The 13,158-nt window shown below is 46.3% G+C and overlaps 8 protein-coding genes across 8 annotated transcripts; 5 read left to right on the top strand and 3 right to left on the bottom strand.

Moving 5' to 3' along the window:
- Positions 1 to 25: 25 nt before the first annotated feature.
- On the top strand, positions 26 to 1,891 carry C7M61_000478 (LMBR1 domain-containing protein; the record flags this gene model as incomplete). The annotated part of the gene is made up of 1 exon (XM_024855920.1): positions 26 to 1,891. One exon carries the CDS (start codon positions 26 to 28, stop codon positions 1,889 to 1,891), a length of 1,866 nt encoding a protein of 621 aa, XP_024715519.1.
- A 203-nt stretch (positions 1,892 to 2,094) lies between these two features.
- GCN20 (putative AAA family ATPase) lies at positions 2,095 to 4,350 on the top strand (the record flags this gene model as incomplete). Its single annotated transcript, XM_024855919.1, has 1 exon — positions 2,095 to 4,350. The coding sequence occupies one exon, from the start codon at positions 2,095 to 2,097 to the stop codon at positions 4,348 to 4,350; it is 2,256 nt and encodes a 751-aa protein (XP_024715518.1).
- Positions 4,351 to 4,441: 91 nt separating this feature from the next.
- Positions 4,442 to 5,761, top strand: C7M61_000476 (N-acetylphosphatidylethanolamine-hydrolyzing phospholipase D; the record flags this gene model as incomplete). The annotated part of the gene is made up of 1 exon (XM_024855918.1): positions 4,442 to 5,761. One exon carries the CDS (start codon positions 4,442 to 4,444, stop codon positions 5,759 to 5,761), a length of 1,320 nt encoding a protein of 439 aa, XP_024715517.1.
- Positions 5,762 to 6,213: 452 nt separating this feature from the next.
- C7M61_000475 (uncharacterized protein) lies at positions 6,214 to 6,519 on the bottom strand (the record flags this gene model as incomplete). Its single annotated transcript, XM_024855917.1, has 1 exon — positions 6,214 to 6,519. One exon carries the CDS (start codon positions 6,517 to 6,519, stop codon positions 6,214 to 6,216), a length of 306 nt encoding a protein of 101 aa, XP_024715516.1.
- Positions 6,520 to 6,977: 458 nt separating this feature from the next.
- C7M61_000474 (uncharacterized protein) lies at positions 6,978 to 7,424 on the top strand (the record flags this gene model as incomplete). Its single annotated transcript, XM_024855916.1, has 1 exon — positions 6,978 to 7,424. One exon carries the CDS (start codon positions 6,978 to 6,980, stop codon positions 7,422 to 7,424), a length of 447 nt encoding a protein of 148 aa, XP_024715515.1.
- Positions 7,425 to 7,483: 59 nt separating this feature from the next.
- UBP6 (ubiquitin-specific protease) lies at positions 7,484 to 8,923 on the bottom strand (the record flags this gene model as incomplete). Its single annotated transcript, XM_024855915.1, has 1 exon — positions 7,484 to 8,923. One exon carries the CDS (start codon positions 8,921 to 8,923, stop codon positions 7,484 to 7,486), a length of 1,440 nt encoding a protein of 479 aa, XP_024715514.1.
- Positions 8,924 to 9,047: 124 nt separating this feature from the next.
- C7M61_000472 (hexadecenal dehydrogenase) lies at positions 9,048 to 10,802 on the bottom strand (the record flags this gene model as incomplete). Its single annotated transcript, XM_024855914.1, has 1 exon — positions 9,048 to 10,802. One exon carries the CDS (start codon positions 10,800 to 10,802, stop codon positions 9,048 to 9,050), a length of 1,755 nt encoding a protein of 584 aa, XP_024715513.1.
- A 1,330-nt stretch (positions 10,803 to 12,132) lies between these two features.
- C7M61_000471 (uncharacterized protein) lies at positions 12,133 to 13,068 on the top strand (the record flags this gene model as incomplete). Its single annotated transcript, XM_024855913.1, has 1 exon — positions 12,133 to 13,068. The coding sequence occupies one exon, from the start codon at positions 12,133 to 12,135 to the stop codon at positions 13,066 to 13,068; it is 936 nt and encodes a 311-aa protein (XP_024715512.1).
- Positions 13,069 to 13,158: the final 90 nt, after the last annotated feature.

The raw sequence follows: 13,158 nt of genomic DNA, 5'->3' as shown, positions 1-13,158 counted from the left end.
GATTCCGTTATTCCTAGCAATTTACATGCCACTATCGATTACCTTCTTCTTGCCTGTTGACTATGTGAGCCACAACCTGGACACCCCCATTTTTGGTTTCAACATAAGCGATAAAGCCATTTTGATATTGTGGAAATCGAACTATTGGAGTACTTTTTTGCTCACATGGCTCTGGCTTCCGGTGCTTCAGGAGTTCTACAGATCAGGTCACTTCCATTGGCTTCCGAAACTAAAAGACGCTTTCAGAGCTCATCTTAAGTTCCAGGCAATTGTCCTTTTGGTGGCCATAGCTGGTGCCATCTACTTGATGCTCGAGGTCGGTCTTTCTTTCGGTCACTTACGGTCTATGATTATTGCCTTGTCGCATATTTATGCTTTGATTTTAGCGCTCTGGCTTATGGCTCACGGACTTATTGCAATTCCTCGAAACAGGTGGTTGGAAGGTAACCTCATGCAAGATTTAAATCATCACTACTTGAAAGTCCCACGGCTAGTGGATGCGCTCGAGGACAGTAAAATCGCTTTCAAGGAGGACCTTCTCCAGGTATTGGTCTTGGAAATGAACTACACTTCAATGTCAGTTGCAGAGAACTTTGAGTATAGAGACTGGATATTCTCTCTCTCAAATCAGATTCCACCAGACCTCCGCGATAGCGTGTCTCAGCAATATGTATACGACCTGGCTCACGCAATCACTCGAGACCAACTCAATGTGACTTTCCTCACAAACCTCACCTACAACTTCCAGAACCACTTGTACAAGCTTACTGCTTACGAGTCGGAATACAATATCTTGCTCGGGCAGATCTCACGCTTGCAGACTTTGCTAGCAGCCAAGGCAGCTGAAAACGAAGCTGAGAGAGATCAGATAATGCTGTCATTAACCTTCACTCCATTCGCTCCAAAAATTGACTTCTACTTCCAGTGCTACGTTAAACCGGCTGCTCGCAGAATATTCTCCGTCTTCCTTTTCGCCATTTCCGTCGTTATCGTTCAGTCTGAGTTTTTCCATTCGACGAAGTTGTCGCTTATGAACACCTTAGTCTACAAAACCGGAATTCACAACCACAACTTCTTGCAAGCGGTATTTTCGATGGTCATATTTCTGTACATGTTGTTCTGCTCGCTCAACTCCTTGGCTAAGCTCAAGATCTTCAATAAGTATCACTTGGTGCCTCGTGATAGTGATCCTGTTTCTGCCGCTTTTTACGCCTCGTACATCGCCAGATTAACCATTCCGCTTTCTTATAACTTCATCACTTTGTTCACCAGCAGAGACTCGATCTTTGAGGAATGGTACGGTAAGTCCATCCACTTGACTGGTTTGTTCAACTTGATGAATGATTGGATCCCAAGATTGCTCCTTATTCCTATTGTCTTGACTACTTTCAATGTGTATGACATTGTGAAGAAGAAGTTGGGTCTTCTGTCTGACTTCTACGGTGCATGGGGTGACTTTGACAATGACGATGAGTTTGGTGATGCTGAAAACAACCCTGCTAAGCGGAGGGACTTGGTCATTGTTGAAGCAAAAAGAATAGTGTCCTTGGAGCTCAACCGTCGCAACCAACACGGACAGCGCTTGCCTTATTTCACCGAGCCTGCAAGCCGCCAAAGGAACGATGCACAGTTTCAACAATCATTGACCAGCAATACGGACCAGACGTTTGGGGGCGCCTTGTCAAACAGAATTGACGCCTCATATCACGATGAAGAGTCCGACTCGGGAAGGCTGTCGTTTGGAGACGTGTGGAACAGATTGGGTGGCACATTCAATGGACTCAGGGAGGCCGTGCTGACAAGATTCGGCAGACAAGAGCCTTCTTACAGAGACGACCCAATTGATTCCTACGACTACGACGATGATGCTAACGAAAACTTGGTGCTATAGATATCTTATAGAATATGGGCCATATAGGCATTATGGGTACATGATTTTTGTAAATTAAGCCAACAAATAGGCTCCCCCGCATCTCGAGTCCCTCAAATCTTTGGTAGTCTTCGATCCATTTTGCACCCATTCGAGTGCGTAGACACCCGTACACCAGGTAGGACTACTACTTCTACCCTCTCTGAAAAGCTTTCTCTGCAACCATGTCGAACGTTGGTTTACAAGTTAGGAAAGCAGTTCCGACCATTGATCCTGTCGTCCAGGATTACGCTGTTGGCTATGTGCAACACGTATCCAACAACACAGAGGATTCTGTGACTGCTCAGCAAACTGATATAGGAAAAGAACTCGGGTTCATCGAAGAGTTACTTCTAGATGCCGGTGGAAAAGAAGGAGATGTTCAGAAATTGATTTCTGCACTTACAGAAGAGCTTTCAAAGAAGCTCAAGGACAACATGGCCAAATTGGAGATCACAGGTGACAGATCCAAGAGGCTTTTGGATGTGAACGTTTTGCAGAAGAACACCAAAAGAGACATCAACTCTTCCTTGGCCCTCCTTGGAAGCTCCAGAGATATCACTCATGCTGGTAGACAAATTGAGAGTAAGGTGGATGTGAAGAAGTTGGAGAAACAAGAAAGAAAGATCGCTAAGAAGGTGGCCAAGAGAAACAACAAGTTTGTCAAGTATGAGGCTTCGAAGTTATTGAACGAACAAAAGAAGGAGGACTACGACTCATTCTTCTTGGAGATTAACCCACTTGACTTTGGCTCCAGTGCTGGTAAGTCAAAGGATATCAAAGTGGACAACTTCGACTTGTACGTTGGTGATGGCCAGCGTATTCTTAGTGATACTTCCCTTACTTTGGCATATGGACGCAGATACGGTCTTGTTGGTCAGAACGGTATTGGTAAGTCCACGTTGTTGCGTGCCTTGTCAAGAAGAGAATTGAACATTCCCAAGCATATCACCATTTTGCATGTGGAGCAGGAAATCAGAGGTGATGATACTCCAGCGTTGCAGACTGTTCTTGACGCTGATGTGTGGAGAAAGTCCTTGTTGCAAGAGGAGGCTAAAATTAATGAGAGAATTGAGGAGATTGAAAAGCTCAGATCTGAGTTCGAAGAGGGCTCTAACGAACAGACCAAGTTGGATAATGAGAGAGGTGACTTGGACAAGCACTTGCTGGAGGTCAATGAAAAGCTTATGGAGATGGACTCCGACAAGGCCGAGAGTCGAGCCGCCTCGATTTTGTATGGTCTTGGTTTCACCAAGGAGAGTCAACTGACGCCATCTAAATCCTTCTCTGGTGGTTGGAGAATGAGATTGTCGCTTGCCAGAGCGTTGTTCTGTGAGCCTGATTTGTTATTGCTAGATGAACCATCGAATATGTTGGATGTTCCATCCATTACATACTTGGCAAAATACTTGCAAACATACGAGGGTACTGTGTTGGTTGTTTCGCACGACAGAGCGTTTTTGAACGAAGTGGCTACCGACATTATTCATCAGCATTCCGAAAGACTCGACTACTACCGTGGTTCTAACTTTGACTCCTTCTACAGCACAAGAGAGGAGAGAATCAAGAACCAGCGTCGTGAGTACGAGAACCAAATGGCTTACAGACAGCACTTGCAGACGTTTATCGACAAGTTCAGATACAACGCAGCCAAGTCTTCGGAAGCCCAATCGCGTATTAAGAAGTTGGAGAAGTTGCCAGTGCTTGAGCCACCTGAGGACGATAAAGTCATCACGTTCAAGTTCCCAGATCCCGATTCGATTTCTCCACCAATCTTACAAATTCAAGATGTCACATTTGGCTACTCGCCCGATAAGATTCTTATGAAGGATGTCAACCTTGATGTGCAGATGAACTCGAGAATTGCCTTCTGTGGTGGTAACGGTACCGGTAAGACGACGCTTTTGAAAATGCTTTTGGGCCTGCTTAGACCGCTCTCTGGTTACATCAATTCCAACGGTCGTTTGAGAGTTGGCTACTTTGCACAGCACCACGTCGATGCCATGGACCTCACACTTTCGGCTGTATCTTGGATGTCTCAAACTTACCCAGGAAAATCCGACGAGGAGTACAGAAGACACTTGGGCTCCTTCGGTATCACCGGTTCGCTCGGTCTCCAGAAGATGCAGCTCTTGTCTGGTGGTCAGAAATCGAGAGTTGCCTTTGCCGCTCTTTGCTTGAACCAGCCCCATGTGCTTATTTTGGATGAGCCTTCTAATCACTTGGATACCCAGGGTTTGGATGCATTGGCGGACGCCTTGATCAACTTCAAGGGTGGTGTGCTTATGGTTTCGCACGATGTCTCTACTATCGAAAGAGTGTGCAACGAAATTTGGGTCAGTGAGGACGGCACGGTCAAGAAGTTCCCTGGTAACATCCACGACTACAGAAAGCATATCCTTAAATTGGCCGACGCCTCCGGTGTTGTTAAGCAGCACTAGATATATAGGAACCCCAGCATAGACATTTTAGTGTGTAGTACCAGAGCGGTGTATTTTGCACCCATCGCGAATCAACCAACCCATCACTACCATGAATAAACCGCCCAGGTCCCTTCGACTCAAGCTAGGGCTTGGTGCTTTGGTGGCGTATACTGGCTTTGAAGCGTATATGCACTTGAGAACACAGCATATCATATCACGAAGGAAAAAGGACTATGAAGCCGCAATCCAACTGGAGGACATACTGAGGTTCAAGTCTGCCACCGTCAACGGCATGTTTGTGAATCCGTTTGAGGAATACAGACCCCAAACAGGATTCGAGTTCTTGTCAGTTCGTGTCATGGAGCTCTTTGAGAGTTTCTACGGGAACAAGATCGAGATCCACGATAAGTACCCTACGCCAGAAGGAGACTTCAAAGAAGTTGACGATATGCTAAAGAGCTTCACGCCCAAGTACGAGCTTCTAAGAGAGAATTCCAAAATATTTCAGGATTGCATCGCCCTGGGTAAGTTTGCCACACTCAAGGAAAGAAAGAACGGTGTTGCCTTGCATGACCAGTTGCTATGCACCTGGCTTGGTCAATCATGCTGTCTTGTTCAGATATCAGGCATCAACATACTCACAGATCCCATTTTCAGTGACCACTTGTTCACTCCGCACATTGGGCCCAAAAGGCTCGTCAAGTCTCCCATGACCCTTCTGGACGTCAAATACGCCACAAACGGTAAACTAGACTTTGTGTTGGTTTCACACAACCATCCGGACCATCTTGACTTGGACGCCGTTAGCCGTATTGGTAACAATGCTACATGGGTGGTTCCGTTAGGCCTCAAGCTGGTGCTTGCAAAGAGAGGTGTTTTCAAGGTGATCGAGATGGACTGGTGGGACAAAGTCTCCCTCAATAAGCACATAACGGAAAGTCCTGATTTTGCAGACAATTACGAGATCGTGTGTGTCCCGGCGATGCATTGGTCTGGCCGCCACGTTCTGGACTCTAATTTGTCTCTTTGGGGCTCTTTCATCCTCAGGCGAAACGACCAGTCGATTTTATACCATGCTGGTGATACGGGGTATTGCCGAGAGCTCTTTCAAATTATTGCCAAAAAGTATGGGCCAGTAACGCTCCTGATGCTACCCATTGGACAGTATTGTCCAGAATGGCACCAGCTGCCCAGACATATCCTGCCTGCCGAAAGTATCAAGATTGCGCAAATGTTGCAGACACAGTTTGTGTTGGGCATTCATTTCGGTACTTTCAAGCTCAGTTCAGAGCCCATTCTCGAGCCCAAGAATAAGTTGCTCGATTTGGCCAAGCAGATCGGCAAGCCGGACGACTATAAGGTGCCTGAGTTTGGTCTCACGTATTCTTATCATCTCCATAATGGCAACCACATAAAACACTTTGAATAGATATAGATTTATAGACGAAACACGAGCGATGATAATTTAGTGGTTTCTGTAGCGTTGCTATGAAAAATGGGTACCTTCACCCATCCAACCTCGATGAGGTTAATTCGTAGATTCTTTGTTTGCTTCTAGGAGGACTTTTTGGACATATTTTGTTTGAGTCGACACCTTTTGAAATCTTCAATTCTCTCGCTGTGAGATTGCTCTGAGGTCAAAATTGGACCAAGTACTCGAAGTGAATTCTATGACAGTCACATATTACGAGGCTTCATCTCATTCTCTACTATGGTCATGTTTTTGATTATGAATATAAAAGCTTGCCTTAGAGAAGGCACCTTATCACGCGATTGCAACTGCTAGTCTACATCAACAATTGGCGCAACACCCACACGGCAAATCTACAAGTCTCACGACATCAATCCATCTTTTCATGTACATTATTATTTACAAGGGAATTAGTGCTCAAAGCCGTACATGTTTCTCAACCTCTGCTTGTTGGCAAGGAGCATGGCCTGCTGAGTGGTCTGGAAGCCAGTGTCAGATCTGATGACAGAACCAATGGACATGAACAAACCGAACGTGGCCACAGAGCCCATAATGTACTGGCCCAAAGTTCTCATGACACCGTTAGGACCAGCACCATGTTGCAAAATGGAGAAACCGCCGAAAAGCACACCGACACAGACACCAACCGTGCCGCCCATCATGGCGCCCATTTTGAACTTGTCGAAGTTGGAAGGCTGCTGGTAGTGGACAGGCATTTTTGAAAAAGGACGAGATCCGGGGTTCAAAGTATGACGATCTGGCGCAAAATCTGATGGTCGTAGTAGTGCGGTGCACATAAGTGCCGGTTTGTTCAAAGGTGCACCTCCAAGAAAAGTTAGATTTTCGAGGCTCCAGGGTGCAATTACTAGCGTTGCTGAAGTTCCGTCTCAAACTCTATTGGCAATTTTCACTACTTGACTCTGGTAATTTTCAAGAATGATCTACACTTTTCCACCTTACTTTTATCAGTAACACAACATGTAATCTTGTAAGAGACTCTATTCTACCATTTTCTAGCAGTCTATCTCAATTTTTTCTGAGGCCCTTGACACTGCTTCCCAAGACTCCGATAGTTCTCACCGCTTCGGTCTTTATGTGCCTCGCACGACCGTGCGTCCAATGGTGTGTTTCTACAAGTCTCATAGTTAACTATCCACAAGATCTAGCTCTAAATATGGGTTCCACCGCATCGAAGCCGGAGACCAAGGTGTTCACGCCCAATGCTCCCGTGGATTTCAGTGCGTCGTTCTTGTCGCATTTGGAAAACTCCCAGGAGTCCGATTACACCAGAGCCCAGTACACTGAAAAGTACATTCAAGACAGAGTTGCTTCCGAATTGACAAAGTTGGAGAAAGAGGCTTTAGAGAAATTCCAGAAAACTACTACTGAATCATTAGACAAATCCAAAGACACCAAGATCTCTGTTGCCCTCTCGAACGAGAAAGTGCAGGGCTTGACTAAAGCGTTGCAGGACAGTGCCAAATTGATTCAGGTTGAATTTAGCGACGACGTCAAGAAAGCCCGTGGCGACGTCATTGCCTGTTTGAAGGACAATAAGGGACGCGCTTTGAACTGTTGGGACGAGGTTGAGCAGTTCAAGACGTTGGTGAATAGCATGTAAGATTAGAAAAACATAGTTTTTATACAAGAGCAATAACGAAAACGGCCCTATGCCGAGGTTTACAAACCCTTGGCCTTGTAGAAAAGGATCAATGCAGCATCACTCTCACCACCTCCGGCAAGCATCTCAATCTTCTCTCTTGGAACAGTAGAGACTTTGTTGTCGTTGAACTTCCACCACTTGTTGCCTTCCAAGTCGTTCTCGTCTCTCACAAATGCTTGATAGTGACCAGAGTCTGCGGAGGAACCCTGGTGTGTGACAATTGAGCTCAACTCGTACACCGAGGATGGGTTCTCGGTAGTTTTACTTAGGTCGACCGAGTCCGCCAAGATGTCCTGGAAGTCATCGGTGAACTTGGATTTGATAGATGCCAATTTCAACTCGTCCTCCTCTTGCTGTTGCTGAGGGGTCAACGAAGTATCCTTCTTCGCCTTCTTGAAGTCTCTGATCAATTCGGTGTTGTCCTTCTCGATCTTTCTCAATTGGTCTCTCACCTTCACCTTTTCTGGCTTAATGGAGTCGTCAAGCATCTCTGCGACGTCTAATTCAAATGGGAATTGAACCTTTCTGAGAATCTTGGACTTCTTTTGCGTGTCTCTTCTCCAGAAGAACCTGACAAAATGCACAGTCAAGTACTTTGGAAGACGAGTGATTGTCTTGCTCACCTCATAATCAGTATTCGACTGCAACGTATCGTTGTACTTTTCGATGGTGTCCTTCAAACCGTTCAAAAGACCGTCTCTCAAGAAATTTGTCTTGATATCTATGTGGCAATTGAGCTTGAGGGCAGTGTCAACACCCTCTTTCTCGCCCTCATCGGGCAATGCCAAACATTTCGTCTTCGACTTAAAGTCCACTCTCAAGTAGTCCTCCACATTCAACGCAGAGCTCAACACATTGAGAAGTTGTGAGTACGCCTCCTCAGCATCCTGTTGCTTGTAAAAGCCCCTATCTTGCTCGGCAAACTGAGGAAACTGACTTCTGAATTGCATGAGGAAAAACGTTGGGTTGACGTCTTCCTGCTTCTTGTTCATGGCAGAGAAGATACCCTTCAAACTGGTCACAAGCGAATTGCCACCCAGCAGACCCACGTACTCGTCGACACGAGATGCAATGTCTTTGTTATTGTAGATCGCTTGCAATGAAGAATTCAAATAACAAGTGTTACCCAAGTTCACCAATCCAGAAGGCTCGTGGGATGTCTTTGTCAACTGATTTTCATTCAAGTCCTCCAAAAATACCTGCTTCTCAGGAGCCTTGACAGGGAGATCCTTGTCAGGGGTACCCAAAACCATAATTGGAGTCTTGAGGTTCAATTTGAGCTCTGCAACAACAGCATCATCTGTCAATTTGCCTCCCTTGACTAAGATCTTCTGACGTTCTTGAGGAATCTGCGTAAGGTCCTGGATCTTTTGCTTAAACTCAGCTCCAGTTGAAGAATCTTCTAGCTCTATATCGTACACCTTGCCGGCATTTTTAATTTGGACAGTGAAAGTCATGTTGGTGTAAGAGTACTAATTGATCGTGGTGTATCTACGCAGTGAGGTGTCTGGGTGCGCCACCATATGGTTGCAAAATCTACGTTGAGGTCAATAAAAAGTCATAGATTATTTTCATATAAAATTACAAGCTGTTCACAAAATTGTAGACAAGAGAGGTGAAGCCACCAAAGTTGTGCCACACACTCCAGATCAGGCCAGGGCCGTTGACATTGACATTGCCAGTTCTGCTGAACCAGACCTTGTTGTTGTATTGAGAAACAGCGGCACCCAAGACATTATCCTTCTTCTCCTCGTAAGGTGGGTATCTCACCTTCAAGGTGAAATCCATCTTGAGGTTCTGCTCCATGGTGGTTCTCTCGTGAGTGAATGCTCTGAAAGAGTAGTAACCGTGGTAGGCACCCTGACCGGATTGTCCAATACCACCGAATGGAGCGTTGGCCAACGAAACGTGCATCACAGCATCGTTGACAATAGTGCCACCAGATCTGATAGCAGTACGGATGAGGTCCACCTGTGGATTCTTCTTACGGTCGCGAGGACCAGAGGTGAAGACGTAAGAAGCCAATGGCGTGTCGTGACGCTTGATGACTTCCTGGACGGCCTCCTCCAAGTCAGTGTAGCCCAAAATAGGCAAGACAGGGCCAAAGATCTCCTGCTGCATGGTAGAGTCGTCCCAGTTGACATTGTCAATGACAGTTGGAGAGATGAATCTAGTGGCAGCGTCAGTGTCTCCGCCAGCAACAATCTCACCCTTGGTCTGCTTGATCATCTTGGACAAGTTCTCAAACGCACGCAGGTGGATGATGTGGGTATAGGTTGGGTCCTTAGCATCCAAGCCGCTGTAGAACTCCTCCTTGATCACCTTGACAATGTGAGTAACCAACTTGGCCTTGACCTTCTCGTGAGCCAAGACATAGTCGATGGCCACACAGGTCTGACCAGCGTTGGTAAAACGAGCCCAGACAATTCTTCTGGCAATGACAGCGAGGTCTGCGTCAGTGGCGTCCTCGAGAACGAAAGCAGGAGACTTACCACCCAATTCCAAAAGAACAGGGGTCAAGGTCTCAGCAGCCTTCTTGGCAATGATGGTACCGACCATGGTGGAACCAGTGTACATGATCTTGTCGAATCTCTGGTCCAACACCGTGGTGGTCTCGGGGATTCCACCATTCACCATGGCAAAAGTGTCGGGATCGAGCACCTTGGTAAGGATCTTGGTGAGAAGCTGGGCAAAGTGTGGGTTGAGCTCGGAGACCTTCAAGACCACACAGTTGCCACCGGAGATAGCGGCGACAAGAGAACCGAGAGCCAAAAACAATGGGTAGTTGAAAGGCGAAATCACGAGCACAGTACCCAATGGGATACGCTCAATGTAGATTGGGTTGGACTTCATGATCAAGGGCAAGTGCTGCACTGGCTCAGGCTTGGCCCAGTTGTGCAAGTGGGACATGGTGTGCACCAATTCGTTCAAGAATGGGTTGATTTCCAAGTTCTTGGTCTCGGAGTGGGATCTGCCAAAGTCCTTGTACAAGGCCTCACACAATTCGTCAGCATTGTCCTTCACGGCAAAGTAGACGTTTCTCAACTGGTTCAATCTGTACTGCAATGGGTGAGTTTTTCTCTTCAGGTGGAAGTTGGAACGCAATCTGGCGACAGATGCAGCAATCTCGTCGTGAGGAGTGTAGTCCAAGATGTTTCTTGGGTCAGCATCCTTAGGGACGTGAGCTGCAGCTGGCTCTCTAGCTGTGGAGGCAGTAGAGTGGAAACTGGCGTTGGAGGGAATGTTCTCCTCCACGGTGTTGGCAGCAGCCTGGCCTGCTTTGGCAACCTTCTCGGCGGCTTTTTCGGCTTGAACTTTTCCGTTTTTCGAAGGCATCTCGAGAATACTAGTTGTCACTGAAAAGCTGGCGCCCCCCATATTTTATATACTCGGTGCGAGACCATGCACTCCCTTACATGTGAAGGTGTCCCTGGACAATTGGGTGCCACAAAATGGACCCCAGCATCAGGCCATTTGGCGTGAAAGCGATCTGGAATATTTCGGAATTTATTTGGATTTCAGGTAAGGTGGTTGAGTTGAGTTAATGGCTACACGGAGTTAATCGGTTTCCGAGGCCCATTGTGTGGGGAAACTCTGACCCAGATGACAAATCAATTCTTCTTCGAAGTTTCGAGTTTTTTGCAAAAATCTATGCAAAATCACAGTAATGCAATATTCGCCTTCCTCGTGGCGATCCTGGTTTGTCAACTTGCCTACTGTAGATTGCGAAAGTGGGGCATCCTCTGGGGGATAAGAGATGGAAGCTTGTGCAATACAGCCTCCTGCGGAGAAGCGCACCTGTCAATGCACTGCAACGGTTTTGTTACCGAGGACAAGCTAAAACAGAGATATTATTTAGGATCTAAAACCTTGTAAAGTGACTCTGTGCGAGATCTTGGAAAGCTAATTGATGGAGGTGAAAGAACGGTCAATCTGGCTGTTTCTGGAGGGTGTGGGGTGTGTGATCGGGAACACTTCAGGGGCTAACAATGAGATAGTAGGCTTGGAATTCAGGAACTCCGTTTTGAATACATCTGGCTTAATATGGTGGTCAATGGGATGGAAGTAATGAGTGGACATATGAGCGGGTTGCGTATTCATTTCGCAACCATCGGTGAGGACGGAGTTTCAAAAGCAGCCGTGCCTCTGATCAAACGGAGAGGCTTTTTTCGATAAGACAATCTTTCGAAACTGATCTGGGTATGGATATCGTAAGTGATTTCTTTTCCATAGTTTATGCCTGAAAACGTTGTGGGTTGAATGATCGTTGTCGCTCCATTTACTAAGGCCACCACTTATTCCGATCTATCCTACTTCGTAAGTTACAATTTAATCCTGGGCTCTTAGTTTTCAAAAGATTGATTCTTTGATCTCGAAGTCACTGCCTGTGTCCCTTTAGCTCTCAATCACCATTTACCGCAAGCACTCTGGGTTGATTAGACTCAGATCGCTACTACTCCTAGAGGCCCCAGAATTTTGCCTCAATTGCCTCCATAGCATACTTGTAAACTTTCGTGCTTCTAATTCTGCAAAAATAGTTCTCACCTGTCATTCCTCTTTTTCTCTGAGCCACTATTGAATGTCGTAAGTTTTGCGATTCGCCCCACAAATCGCACCTATCTCACAATAGTTGTCACTTTTGATAAACTGCGAAATAACCACCACTATGTTACGTCTAGACGCCATTCCTAACATCGAAGCCAAAGAGTTAGACATTGCTGGCATCAAAGTCAAGGTCTTCAATACTGAAAGTTTGCATCCATATGTTGAAAAATGCAACAAGACGCCTGGCACCGAAGATATCAAGGTGAACGTGCTCTACTTGCTTCACCAAAGAGGAGGCGACGAATCCTACACCAGCGCCATTGCCCAACATGTGATTGAGTCTGTTAGAAAAGAGAAGGACATTCCGTTTATTGCCGTGACTTTTGACCTTCGTAACCACGGTTCCCGTATTGTCGATAATGCTAGAAACGACGACTGGGCATCTGGAAACGACACCCATGCCATTGACATGATCTCTGCAATTCACGGAAACGTGGCCGATTTGAAGCTTATTGTTGACTTTTTGCCCGGTCTTCTTGACTTGGAGAGTTTGAGAAAAGACCCAGATATGCCAATCAAGTTCAACAACATTGTGGGCGGCTACTCTTTGGGAGCCCATGTGGCCATCCGTTTTGCCAATGCCTATCCTGATGAGGTATCCATCATTAATCCAACCATTGGAAGCTATGATATGACCTCTTTGCTTGTGAATAGATTGAAAAAGACCAGCAACTTTGACAAGAAGTGGTTTTACTGCAACTACGACGAGCTCGAGTTGAACGCAGAGGAGAAGAAACGTTATCCAGAATCATTGCATCGTCTCGTCAGCGCAGAGGATATCCAAATCTTTGAAAACTTCCCCTTCGCCAAGGTGAAGATGTTTGCCTCCTTCTACACCGATGATCCGCTTGTGCCTTCCAGAATCTCGTCCCTTTGGGCTGACATGTACCAAAACGATAACATCGCCACTACGATATACTACGAGGAGGGACGTGTTCACGATGTGACCCCAGCCATGATCACCAAATTTTCGGAATGGTTGGCAAAACAGCTCTAAAGACTTCACCACTTAGAGCCTCATTAGCCCCTAGTGCAGCGGTCTGACTAGTCTTCGCGATAAGCCTGACGCCCCAGGAGGCGCCACAAC

Source organism: Candidozyma pseudohaemuli, assembly GCF_003013735.1.
Source record: "Candidozyma pseudohaemuli strain B12108 chromosome Unknown scaffold00001, whole genome shotgun sequence".
In the NCBI taxonomy this organism is placed as follows: Eukaryota; Fungi; Ascomycota; class Pichiomycetes; order Serinales; family Metschnikowiaceae; genus Candidozyma; species Candidozyma pseudohaemuli.
This window is presented reverse-complemented; position numbering and strand designations above follow the sequence as displayed.